The sequence below is a fragment of the Gopherus flavomarginatus genome, chromosome 8 (genome assembly GCF_025201925.1).
Source record: "Gopherus flavomarginatus isolate rGopFla2 chromosome 8, rGopFla2.mat.asm, whole genome shotgun sequence".
Taxonomy (NCBI): Eukaryota; Metazoa; Chordata; order Testudines; family Testudinidae; genus Gopherus; species Gopherus flavomarginatus.
In genome coordinates, this window is record NC_066624.1 from 7,032,909 (window position 1) to 7,046,378 (window position 13,470).

General features: G+C 40.9%; 1 protein-coding gene across 3 annotated transcripts in view; it reads right to left on the minus strand.

The window, feature by feature from the left end:
- MCF2 (MCF.2 cell line derived transforming sequence) overlaps nucleotides 1–13,470 on the minus strand; it is an 89,896-nt gene that overhangs the window by 3,592 nt on the left and 72,834 nt on the right. For 2 of the 3 annotated variants that reach the window (XM_050964846.1, XM_050964850.1), the window contains 8 exons: nucleotides 11,234–11,326; nucleotides 8,250–8,328; nucleotides 7,595–7,658; nucleotides 6,672–6,778; nucleotides 6,430–6,542; nucleotides 4,893–5,005; nucleotides 2,425–2,525; nucleotides 712–1,714 (listed from right to left, as the gene is read on the minus strand). In XM_050964846.1, the coding sequence (XP_050820803.1) occupies nucleotides 1,668–1,714; nucleotides 2,425–2,525; nucleotides 4,893–5,005; nucleotides 6,430–6,542; nucleotides 6,672–6,778; nucleotides 7,595–7,658; nucleotides 8,250–8,328; nucleotides 11,234–11,326 (717 nt within the window). In that variant the 3' untranslated portion in view covers nucleotides 712–1,667. Of the gene's footprint in view, nucleotides 1–711; nucleotides 1,715–2,424; nucleotides 2,526–4,892; nucleotides 5,006–6,429; nucleotides 6,543–6,671; nucleotides 6,779–7,594; nucleotides 7,659–8,249; nucleotides 8,329–11,233; nucleotides 11,327–13,470 lie in introns of those variants that run through there. The other variant, XM_050964849.1, reaches the window with a different exon arrangement.

Below are 13,470 nucleotides of genomic sequence, written 5' to 3' on the forward strand. Positions count from 1 at the left end.
AGTGTTACCACCGACTTCAATGGAAGCTGAGTTAGGCCTACATGGAAGACTATTGACAATCTCCCATCCTTTGTCTATTTTCTTCTTTGAATGTATACAAACACATCAGGGGTGCAGCCATGCTTCCTTACTCATGGAGGGCCTGGTTCTGATTTCACCAACATCAGCGTAAATCAAGAGAGACCCCAGTAGAGCTACACTGGTGTGAGAACAGGGTATGTTAAAAGGAAATCATGTCTGCAGCCTCTGGGGAGACAACTGGATACATTTATTTCACACACAGGCCCTTAAACTAGCAAGAAGGTCCACTCAGATAGACCCCTACAGCAACACACAGCTCCTGTTCACTTCAGTGGTGCTCCATATAGGCAGCAGGGTCTCCACCTATATGGGACTATTTCTGGATCAGGGTGGGATTTTTCAGAAGCATCTAGAGGAGTTAGGAGCCCAGTTCCCATTGACTTTCACTCACTTGACACTTCTGAAAATCCTACCTCTGGGTCTTGCAACAATGTAGGTGTCCCTAAGCAACAGAAGGGCATGTGAATTTGATAGGAAAGACTTCCGTTAATACACTGGCATTTGGGATCCGATATAATTCTACCCTGTTTCCTGCTATTTAAAGGGACAGAACTTTAAAATCATATTACTATTTTAAAAAACCTTATTATTACATATAATTAAAATAGAGAATTTTCTTATTTTCCCCTTTTTCTTATTTGGAAAGCCGGGAGATGACATGCCAGGAGATGGATGCAAGATTCACAGGATTTACATGATCTTTGGCATATTAGCTTCCGATGAGATTTTCAGAGAATATGTTATTTGATGGTCCATTGTGGAATAGTAATTTGGATTATCTACTGACCTTCCAGCACACATAGAAATGGTCTTCATATCTTAGTGAGGAAAGTTTTTGTGTGACCCTGTAATACCTCTCATAGGTTGACGTAAGCTGCCTTACGTCTACCTAACTCTGTAGTGTAGACCAGGCCTCAGTCTTTAAGTGACTTTCTATTTGAGCTGAGAACAGCAGTTCTCTATGATTTTAGAGACTATTAGTACAACCTCTATAAAAATAGCCACTGCATAAAGCCCTGGCCAACAGCCATCCTGCTCCAAGCAGCATCTGTGGCTTGTGGAGCCCAGAGAATCTTTTTGATGCATAATACAGTCCCAGAGAACTGAGCTCCGCTAACCAAGAGTTCTGATACACTCGGAATGCATTGGTTGTAAATATTCACTATATATGATGATGAAATCTGATAAATACAAAACTAGGTCATTTTTAAACCAGCCCTAGCTAACTCAGATGTGAAAATTAGAACACCTGAAATCTAAGTAATGTAGCAAATTAACACAAGGGAAAAAGTACCATAATATTTAGCGCTGATGTTTCTGGGAGGGGGGAGGGGGGAATTGGAAAATGTCAACATTCTCAACTACATCCAACTGAAAAGGTTGAAATTATGACAAAACTCATCAACATTTTTAATTTCAATAAAAAAAGGTCAACCTTTTCAATGAAATTTGCTGTTAATATTTTTACAGCTGTTCGAAAGCTTTCACGTTTTAAATTTTCTATGAAAAATAGTAAACAAGACCTGGGTAAATTTGTGTGAAAAATTTTCTTCTTTTTTTTTTTTAAGCAGTTCTGCTTATAACCCTCAGTCACACACTTCCAACTCTGCAGCATGGTAAGACGACGTTATACCTGGACAGTAAGACAAAATGTGTAGGAATGACAAGTGATTGTAAAGGTGTTTTCTTGTATCATCTGTCTCCCCTCTAGGTCTGGATACCAAGAATGATCATGGGGGAAAAATACATTTTAGAATCTAGGAGTCTTTCACAGAAACCCAGTCTATTATCAATAAACTTTACCCAGTAAGCCAGCAGTCAGCGGTGAATAAAATAGTGAGGCCTAACAAAGTTGTATACGGGCTGGTCCAAAGTCCAGTGAAGTAAATGGAAAGACTCCCTTCAAAGGATTTTGGATCAGGCACGAATATCTTTTCAGAGACTGACATGATTTTGCCTAGGTGATATTATATTCACACAGGGGACCAAACTTGCAGCAACGTGTAGACAAAATCCCTTAATGGCTAGACTCCATCTCTTTGCCCATCATACAGTACCAAGCGCTCTTGCAATATCTACATTTTAAATATCTGGCATTATTTTACGAGTGCCTTCGTCTTAAAAATCACAACAAATTCTCAAAATATCAACAAAATAGAGCAGCAGCTTCATATGTACTACTTTTGTAAGCTTTCGGGAGTAATTGTTTTCATACGATTAACTGTTTTTTTCTGTTGAGTTTTATATAGTCACATCTGATACCCAAAATAAAATGCAAGTCATGGTTTATAAAAATCTGATTCCAGTTCTGAAAATATTTCATATATGTTTATCGTATGATACCTGCGACTTTGGCATTCCGAAACCTACAGTTGCCGATTACTATCTGCAAACTGTTGACCGGAATCCAGCCTTCTTTTCTTCTGTTCAGGTTTTTCACCAACCTTTGAATGATAAAATGTATTAGTGGAAAACATGGGCAGCTTTAGAGCAGCAAAGGGCCTATTACACACAATGTTCTTTATTAATTTTGAAAAGTTCCAGACATTACAGACAATATATTCAAATCAGTGGCCTTGATTCAGCAAAGCAAGTCAATGGGACTTAAGCACGTGTTTAAAGTACTTTGCTGAATCAGGATTTGGGTGTCTAAAGTAAAGCACCCACCATCGGTATTGAACTCAATAGGCCTAATCATGCACATAAGCATTTATAGGATAGAGGCAACAAGCATTAGGCACCTGTGTTTGAAAATTTGGATCTTCATATTTCCATGTCTGTCAAATCCTTTATTTAATAATGTGTCAAAATATGGCACCTTGATCAGCTGATCTGCGTTTTGATGGTCTCAACCATGTCTGGAAATTCACTACACAATAAAATCAAACCTATTCTGTGCTAACAATAGGTAACAGTTTTTCCATTCATTCCTCCTCACGATCCCCCTGTGAGATACGTAAGAGAGCTTATGCAACTTGTCCAAGGCCACAGAGGGATGGAGCGTCAGAGTCAGGATGAGTACTTGAGAACGCCTTACACCCATCCTTTGTTCAGACTCTTTCATTTAGCCTTGTACGTCATGATTGTTCCTGAGCAGCGCAGCGCAGCATACTTGGCATTTTTACCGTTTTTCCCCCTCAAGTCTCATACTATATATCCAGCTGTAACAGATCCATGGTCACAACAGGAGCTCATGGTTCAGTCTTGTGGTTAAGGCACTGGACTGAGACCCAACAGATCAGGGACCGACTCCAGGCTCTGCTACTGATTTCTTGTGTGACCTCGGACAAATGACTTAATCTTTCTGTGCCTTAATTCCCCATCCCTAAAACAGGCCAAGACCTTTTGCTCCCAACCTCCATCCCCACAGAAGATAAAGGAGAATCTCCACTAGCTGTCACACTGTTACAACTCACTGTGAGCCACTAGAAATCACCATGATCACATACACACCCGTGGGTGTGTAACTCCATCTCTAGTGTACATTCACAGTAGCCAGACTCCGTGACATGGTGTCGCTAAAACCACATGGGAAGTGGTGATTGCTCAAAAAAAAAACAAAAAACCCCAAACCCTGATTTGATGCTTTGTATATTGATGTTCCTAACATTCAATTTAATGTCCCTTACAACACAACAAATGCAGATTTGGCCAGGAATTCTCGAATGAGCAATTTGCATCTGCACACTTAGAAGCTAGTCACTGCACCCCTCCAATTCAGATTTCCCATAATAGCACAATCTCCATCCCCATGAAAATATAGGAAACGATGCATGAGGGTGCAGCTTGCTTTCATACCAGGACTCAAGGGAGGACTCTGAGGGCTGACTGACAAGAGCCAGGTAACAAATCAACCTGAAAAGGAAGAGCAGCCAGACCATAGGCCAAATTACGAGAGGGCACCATGCCCTCCGAGCTAATGAGTAACGGTTTGACATCAGGACATCAGATACAGTAATTTCCTAGGCAGTATTCCCAGCTGAAAGCAGAAAGCCAGCTGTTAATCCTTACCTTTCAAGCCAACTCAAAGTTTCCCCGAGCCAATGGCTCATTGGGCCGACATGCTTAAGGCAGATCAGTTTCAAAGCCAACAGTACACAAGGGAGTGATGTGATTGGCATCACGTTCAACCGTCTTTGAAAACCACTGCTTTAAATAAAGCCAAAAGATGATGCTGTCGCTGTTCATTAGTTAACACTTGCAAAGCAATTTGAAGAAGAAAAACGCCCTGTAATTGCTAAGTGCTATTATTAATTGCCCCAAAAGGAACAAGACCCATAGCTGAGCTGCAGAGGACAGGGGGAAGACAAAGATAAACCAAGGTTTCAAACAGAAACATCAGATGTTTAAAAAGGTCGTTCTCGCAAAGTGTTTGATTTTAATGTGATTCATTCAAGCTGGGAAGGGAAGAGAAACCCAGTCACAGTTTCCAGCTCAATAAGAATGGAATACACGGTTTGTGAGGAGTCTAAGGGGCTGGCTGTTTTGCACTCAATGGGTGTGGCTGCAGCTCAGGTAGACATAGCCGAGCTCGCTCTAATCTAGCTAGCTCAGATATCAGAACAGTGAGTCCCCCTGCCCCACAGAACCCTGGGTAATTACTCAGGCAGCTTCACTAATCTAGATGTCTAGTCAAATCGCAATAGTTCCCCATGATTGCAGTTTAGACCTGTGCTAATTCTGTAGCTTTCCAGTGGAGTACACACACTAACAACTATACACCAGATATATTCGGAGTTAAATTGAATTGAGCATACATAGTTACCTTGTAGGTTCCTGGAGGTAAGGTAAAAGAAATCTAAAATACTTACCATTGTCCTTCCCCGTCCTCATGCAGAAGTTGAATTACATCCCCGTTTTTAACCAGCAGGTCCTCCGAGCCTCTTTTCTTGCAGTCTGCTAGGGCTTTATATTTTCCTGGAGACTAACATTAAAAAAAATAAAAATTACTTCACAAGAACTCTGTTCCACAACATGGTGTAATTAATTTTTTTAGCAGTCTTTATTCCTGGCTGCTGTGGGGAAAGTGGTACCCTTCTTGGCTTATGTATAATAAGAAACAATCAGGCAACAATGTTGGAGATAAGTATTCACATGCAACCTGCTTTCTTAACACTTCTATAAACACATTTTTATCTACAAAAGACAATTACTGTAATACATGCAGCAACTGATAACATCCTATTAAAATCAAATTAAGTGGTGCTGAGAACTACTTTTCTTCTTCTTCCTGAATCCAATTAGTAGCTAGAAGAAAAATGATGCTTTTTCTTCTGGTACTGTTGTGACTTCCATGTCTTATTTTTTTTCTGTACATCAAGTGAACATTTATGGCACTAGTGCTGCAAGTTGTAGAGAGCGCTCGAATGTGCTTTAGATATTGATGCAGTTAGAGGTCCTGATCTCAGGCGGTGCTCTGTTCCCCTTGACTAGCACTCACACAATAACAAAAAATATTCATAGGAAAAAAATTGCAAAGGACAGATTGAATCCTCCCACCCAAATGCTGCTTGGAAAAAAAAAGCTTCCACCTCTGGTTTTCTGTACTGCTTTGGACTATTTTTTTCCTCATGTATGATATGTTTCCAGAGTCAAGAACTTAGCAAGTCTATGCTGAGCTGCAATGTTTTTCCCTTAAGATGACCTGACAGGTTTTTGAGGTTCTTCAGCTCAGCTTGGCTTATCAGGAAGTAACTTATCTGCATCCTCAGCCTTTCACTCTTATAGATAATCAAATGTTCTTCCTTCTTAGTGAAAAGTGCATGAATGACTACCACATGTCTGGGTGCACTGTAAGCTAGTTTCCCCTTCCTTGTTCTTGCGTCCAAATCCATGGCTGCTATGGTACATTTGGAAGCATTTACTGTCTCTCCCCAGTGACCATTAAGGTCAGCTCCAATTATGACTTTTCATTCTTTATCGCTTTCTGCACAACCATGTCCATTTTCCCCAGAAATCCTTTTTCTTGTTGGCCACATCCCACTCATATGCACATGTAACATTTAGGGGGGCATTTGCAAGAGCTAGCTTAACCAAAATTTATCCAATATTCAGAGAGAAGGTGGGTGAGGTCACATCTTTTAATAGAGCAACTTCTGTTGGTGAGAGAGACAAGCTTTCAAGTTTACACAGAGCTCTTCTTCAGGTCACAACAGATAAAAGATATGACCTCACCCACCTTGTCTCTCTAATATCCTGGGCCCACCCCGGCTACAGCACTGCATATACCAATACACAAAAGGCATAAGCAAATACAGATTTTAATAAAAAGATAAGTCTTATAGTGGATATCCTCAGATACACTATTTAGTGCCCTTGAAATAAAGCATTTTTATATGTATCACTAACCAACTGGCTCCCATCTTCTTCTTCTGTGTCTGAGCAATTAGAAAGGTAATTGTTGCTGGACCAGTCCTCAAGCCCTTCACAGATTTCCACAGATTGTGACATTCTAGACCAACCTGCAAGAAAATATGTTACTTAGGGCCTTAGTTTAAATAACGGATATATTTTTCAGCTGTTGGTTTGGAATATAACACACCGCAGTGTAATATTATGCACTCAGAAAGATCTTGCAAACTTGTACATACTTTGGTTTGGCTTGTTCTGTGGGGATGAGCTGATACTATCCAACATTATAGGACTGGTGCACTCAGAATCATTTTCTTCTGAGCTTATGGAGGCTCTATGCTGCTTTCTGAAATGTATAAAAGAAATATGTCATTGTTTTAATTTTCAAATATTGGTGAAGTTTGTTCAGTCTGGCAAGCCAAGGATCTAAGCAGGTACTACAAGGTGCTTTTGAATACATCAGTGACTATAGTGGCATATAATCTTGATGTCCGTATTGGTTCGGGAAGGGGCGAGGGGGGGACAAACACTGCTAAAGCAATTGCTTCTCCAAGTGCAAGCACCATATTAGCTGTAGATTTCTTCAGATCTACACCCTACCTGCTGAGATTATAGGAAATGTCCTTCTGCATGCAAAACTCAGAGTTGTTATTTTAATGGGAGTTCTGTGCACCAATCAATATGGACTTCCTGTGGATCTTTTAAACCGAGGGTGAGATTCTGTGCTGTGCCTCTAAGAAGCACAGCACAGAATTCACAGCTCAAGGGAGGGAGGCTGGCTTTAAGCCACTCTGGGTGTCTTTCTAAGCTATGGCAGCTTGGTCAACACTTCCCAGAACCACTGCAGCACTGCATGCTGTAGCTTCATCCCAAACACTCCCCTCCTGCCACCAGCTGCATTCCTATGCCAGGGCTTGCAAGGAGGTCCCTTACGGCTGTTTTCCACTGTGCTGCACCAGTGGAATCCTCTCTGGCTGGATATGGGGCTTTTAGGGCCCTTCTCCACTTTTCCAGCCCTTTTGTATGGCAATAAGGGGGCCAGAGTGGGGGAGAAGAGCTCATCCAGAGTGCCCAAAAGGCTCTGGATTTGCAGATGTATTTTAAATAGAGAACATTGATAATTATTTTTTTTTTCCAAATCTGTCGAGCTCATCTGACTTACCCATCACTCAGCTGAGGGGAAAGCTGGATCTGGTCTGTAAACAAACCGGATGGTTTCTTCTCAACTGTGAGTAGGTTGCAAATATTGTGTTAGTTTAATGTCATTTGTTAAGTCACTCAGAGCCATCACCCACTCAAAACAAAGTGTTATTTCAAACATCAGACTTCTTTGCACAAATCAGTGCCCTACGTTTTTTTAAGGCAAAGTAGAACCTCATTAATTTGCACTCATAACTGCAGATTAGTTGGATTACCAGCTGTAAGCATGCAAGTAAATCCATTAAAGTCAAGGGATTACTCGTGTACCTAAAATGAGGCAGGTGTTGAAGTACCTTGCTGCCTAAGAGAACAAATATGAAATTTAAAAATATCAAGATGCTGACATCAAAAAAGGATAATGCTGATTTATTTTCCACAAGGGTAATTTGCCTTTACTTATAATAATACTGCCCGTTATGCTCGTATATGTACTATAATATTTTTCTTAAAAGTAATGAAGTATCAGTAACAGGAGTCGTCAGCTATTTGATCTTTTGCGAAAAGTGGAGTGAAGCAGCTATTTCTCTGCTGAGAATGACTGGGTTTGCAGATTAGCAATGTGAGCATCAGAAAGGTTCTGCTGTAGTGAACACTATCAGGAAATGGTTCAAATGTACCTTTTATAAGCTCCTGCTGCTTGAACAAAATTTTTCTCATTTCACTTAACCACACCATCTTCACATCTACTGTTGGGGCCTGAAAGAGGAGAACAATTTGAAATTCGCTTTTACCAATCCCCCATTATAAAAATGAGTTGCGCCTCAGTTATCTAAACTGTAATTATTCAAAAATCCCTATTATCCAGAACAAGGTTATAGCCTCTGATGACTACTAATTATATTGAAAATGTTCCTGAGTCTCCAAAATTATTTAAACTTCTCCATTACATTCAGAGAGCAAAGGTTGTACTGTAAATGGAAATCACATAGCGCTCATCACAACACAAGGGATACAGTCAAAAGTAACTCTTTCTCCAAAACACCCAAAGGCAAAACCTGCTTATGAATAATCAGCTCCCACATTTCAATGTGAAAAACGGAGCTGGTTCAGAATTCTAAGGCAACACCATACACATTTCAAAATGCCAAGCTTCAATGTCTTTACAACTGGATTTTCAAGTAAATATAACGCTAACCAAACATTTCCTTTCAAAATTTTTGTTTAAATAATGGCCAGAAAACCCCCCAAAAGATCTAGGAAGAGATGTGGTCAGGCCAGGAGCGCTTGTTTTATAGATGAGCTGTAAGCTTCTGAAAATAGCAATTTCTGGTGCAATGAACACCACAGCCTAACACATAGGTAACAGATCTGCTTTCCATGCTAACAGCAATGGTGCATTTCTCACACATTTATTAAATAATGTAGCGGTTCCATGACCTCATTCATAAAAACCACTGAATAGATTAACTAATGTCCAACGCTGGATTTGAACAGGAACGAAAGGCTCTGTTTCCAGTTAGCAATCCAGTCTTCTCCTTAGAGTACTTTTATAATTATGGATTTGCTGCCTGTGATCAGACACAATAACGTCTCCACTACTCGACCTACACACCCATAGATATTATAGCTGGAAATATAGGTTGAAATCCTATGAAATCATTGAGAGCTTTGCCAGTGACTTCAATGGAGCCAGGATTTCACCAAGAGAGTTAATAAAATTCTCTGAAAATACAGATAAAAAGTTTGGAAGAAAGATGTGTCACATCTTGCAGTGACATTTTGGTGCGACCGTGTGTTTTGGAAGGGATATCAATTAAAGGTGGCTGGGAAACGACTTGTAGAAGCAACTCATTTGCTGAAACATCCTTAGTTTCCAGGGCTGGCCCTTACCATGAGGCAAACTGAGGCGGCCGCCTCAGGTGCCAGACTGCGGGGCAGGAGATGGTGGAGTGCTGTGCTGGAGGAAGGAGGGCACAAGAAACATAACGGCCAGGCAGGAGAAAAGGGGAGAGGGAATAACAGAAACCAGTAGGAGCTACAGGGAGAGAGAGGAGGAGGAGCCTCTGATGTACCTCTCTAGCACTCCCAGGAGCCTGGACTGATTAACACCAGCTTCTCAGGGAGCTTCCTGTTTCCTGCTGCTTCCCTGAACCCACTTGAGGAGAACAGGCAGTCAGCTGAAGTAGTAGGAGCCAGTTCGGCCCTTAAGATGCTGATATCTTCCCTCACTCAGGCCCTGCTAGCCTGCTTATTTGTCCTCTTCAACTGAGTGTTGAGAGCCACTATAGCTGGCACAGAACAGCAGCCATGAGTGAAAGAAGAAAACGCCCCTTGGGGCAGCATTCAGAAAAAGAAAGAAAGCAAAAGCAGCTTTTCTATCTAAGCAGGAAGGAGCTCTCCTGAGATACACTGACACAAATGTTCACAGTGAGCCTTCCGGCCCCCGTGAGGATGTGAGTGGTGAGGAGATGCCTGATCTCCCAGTTAGTCAGAGTTCAGGTGACCTGGCAGCATCCATATCTCCATCTCAAATGGATGTAACCATGCACATTCCTGAAGAGAAGTGTAGCTCAGAGAAGAGTGTGGTGGAGGCGGAAGAAACAGCTGCTGCTGAGTTTAGTTCCTGAGGTCCAGATGATCTGGGACTGTGGACCCACTTGAGCAGTAGGTTGAGGAACTTCCTTGTACCGCATGGGCCATAGCAAGTGAAAAACTTTATGTTCCCCAAAGACAATGAAAATAGAAGTTTCCATCCAACACATTACTGGCGACAAAGTGGAGAGGCCATCACTTATGTACTCAAAAACCCAGAATTCTGCATACTGTTTTTGTTGCAAACTCACCATTGCGGGGACACTTTCACTAAGTTCCGTTGTGAATACAAAACGCACCATTAAAGTCATTTGTTCCATATGGCTGATGTCAGGTGTGCAGTCCAGAATAACAGAGTAATATTTTGCTGACTTTCAGATCTGCCACAATCTTTTGTTTGACTTTTGTTGCCAGTAACCGTATGATCTCATTTTGTTTTTCCTAGGTAGTGGTGTGTGTACATTTCTTGGGTGGTGACCCTTCTTAGATGCTCCTGGAGTACAGCATCAAACTCAGCCATCAACTCCACAATTTTAAGGAACTTTCCACTGTTTGGCACATACAGCTGATCTGAAGTGTCACACAGTGCTAGGTTTTGGGTAACAAGCATTCTCACAATGGCCAATGAGCCTTTTCAGAACATTTTGCCAGTAAAGAGACTCTGATGAAATCGTCTCTTGATGCTGATCATCTGCGGTGGCCTTTAACCTTAGTCTCATCTCAGACTCCTTCTACTTATGGAATGCTCTCTAGTGATTTGCTGCCTCCTCATGGCATGCCAGATTTCTAGCCAGATTTTTCCAGTATACTAGACAGTTTATGTTCTTAATCTTGAGCATGGCCCAGTGCAGATGCCACTAAACAAAGGCAGCGTAAGAACCTATTCTATTAATCTACTGGATCATTACCAGGCTAATAGAGCAGCGAGGGAGCTGAACAGAAACGGGTCCATGTGCCAGCCAGACTTCCCAGTTCACAAAGAGACAAACAATTCTCAGCTGAATGTCTACCAGTTTAAACAGCACTATGAGGATATAAAAACAAATATGGCATTTTAAAAATCACACACCTGAACAATATACACCTCTTCTCGTCCGCTGTACCAGATCTCAAATTTTCGATGATCCCCTTTCACGTTTTCAGTGATTCCAACTGCATTCATCTGTTTTAAAAGAATCGCATGTACTTTTATTCTAATCTGAAAACCAAATGTCTTTTAGACCTTTACCATGAATTCACACATTGTGTTCATCTTAAACAATCCCCTAGTTCCCACCCTAAATTAACAAAGTTCACCAAAAATGTTTATTTTCAGTAGTGACTGAAAATGGTTACCTACAGATGTTCACACTGTTTTGCTAGACTGTTTGTAACATCTATAGAAGGTTTCTTGGAGCTAGCAGTGCCCTTCTGGGGACTTTCCATAACATTCATGGATCAGTGGGAGTGATTTAGAAGAGGGATCATAGGCCTGAGTCTCAGGCCTTCTCCATGGTTTGTGCATCAACTTCCTACTGAGGAGAAGATTTAAAAAATAACCACAACCCGTTCCTAATTTCAGACACAGCATCCAAGTTTCAGCGCAGTTCTGCTTTTCACCCAGGTCTACCATTAAAGGTCAACATTTCTGAGAGACAGGGTTGTACAACTTAATCTACCTTGGGCAGCAAGCTCCCAGAGCTCCAGCTGGGAGAGCTCAGCAACTCTGAAAATCAGGCCAAAAGCTGGACAACCAAAACCAAAACCACTTTTGGTAATTTGGCTGGAGGTGACCAAGGCAGAAAGAGATCCTGTGGCTTGTATAAAGACAAACAGAGCCAGTGACTCAACTAGGATTAAAACCCTAGAAGGTCTAGCCACCAAGGAAGCCATTGTCCTACTTCTTAAATATACCACCAGATTACTGCCTCACCAGCAAAAGATACTAAGCAATATTTTAATACTGGGCTTATTCCTCTAAAGTAAGTGCATTAACATGCTTCTTGATCACTTTTACAGCACAAAGTGCTAGGAATTGACAGCTAATAATTAGACGGTCAAAAAAGGGAAAACATTATTGCAATGTAATGTTTCAAACCAGCTCTGGTAATGATGTATTTTGTTGCATACCTCACACACACAGAGCTTTCTGTCTGAATGAAAGAGACAATATACAAATTAGGCCACCTGGCTAAACCTTCTGTTCCTATGTGTTTTTTAAATGTTGGCACCATTATCCGTAACTATGAAAGATGTCCTCAAGAAAATAGGAAGCAAGTTGCTAATTAGCTTCCTTAGTTTCTGCAGGCGATTTCCAAACCCTTTTGGGTATAAATACCCAGAGTTCACTGTGAACTTCTGAGAAAGCATTTACCCCGGATAATGCTGCCAAAAGCCAAATCTAGCTCCATTTTTTTTAATAATTAAATACTACAAGGGCTGAGAATTTTTGTTCCAAATGATTCAATTTCTATTATTTGTGCATATATAGGCATAGGGATTTGCAAGGTTTTTTTAAAAAAAATTTTTTTTTTAAATGAATGTTCTCGGTGTTACCAAAATATCAGTAAGATGCCACAAGTGATGGTCTAGAAGATTATATACTACTGGAATCAGGAACAAAGTAGCCAGGAGTAAGTTACTGTAATAGTCTTAAAGCAACTCTTCTCAGAAAAGTACTATATCTGCAGGCATTTAAAATTATTATCCCAAAGTCTTACAGATATATAGCTCTCAAAAGAAGTTACTCTGATAGATTTCTCAGTTCCACAGCTTCCACTAAATAGATTCCTAAACTAGACATCTCTGAAAAACATTCTTCCTGAGCAAAAAAATGATTCGATACGGTCACTAATCAAACAAATCCAGGGCTTCAGAAACACATTTCTGTTCCTCATGCCACCAATATGGAAAAGAAAATAATTCTTTTATCACAAATCACTCGGCTCTGCAGCTCAACAGCTGGAAAGTGAAGCAGACCCAGACAAATGTTAAGACTGGCTGAACCCTGGATTTTCTCCTCTGAACAAGGATTCCCCATGCAGCCACTCTGCAATCTATAAAAGCAGTTAGGATCTTTTCCTACAAGGAAAGAGAATCTCTCGAGAAACAAAAAGATGATGTTTGGAAAAACAAACAAATATTGAAATAAATGGCCCGGGATTTATTGGTCTCCCATTGCAATTGCTAATGTGCCTATGAGCTGAACAGACTTGAGCGCACATAACGTACGTAAAGAGATTCTGAATAGAGTGAGGGCCTAACTCTCCAAGCCCATCCAAGTCAATGGGAGTTCCATACATGAAGGCTTATTCTCTAAATCAGGGG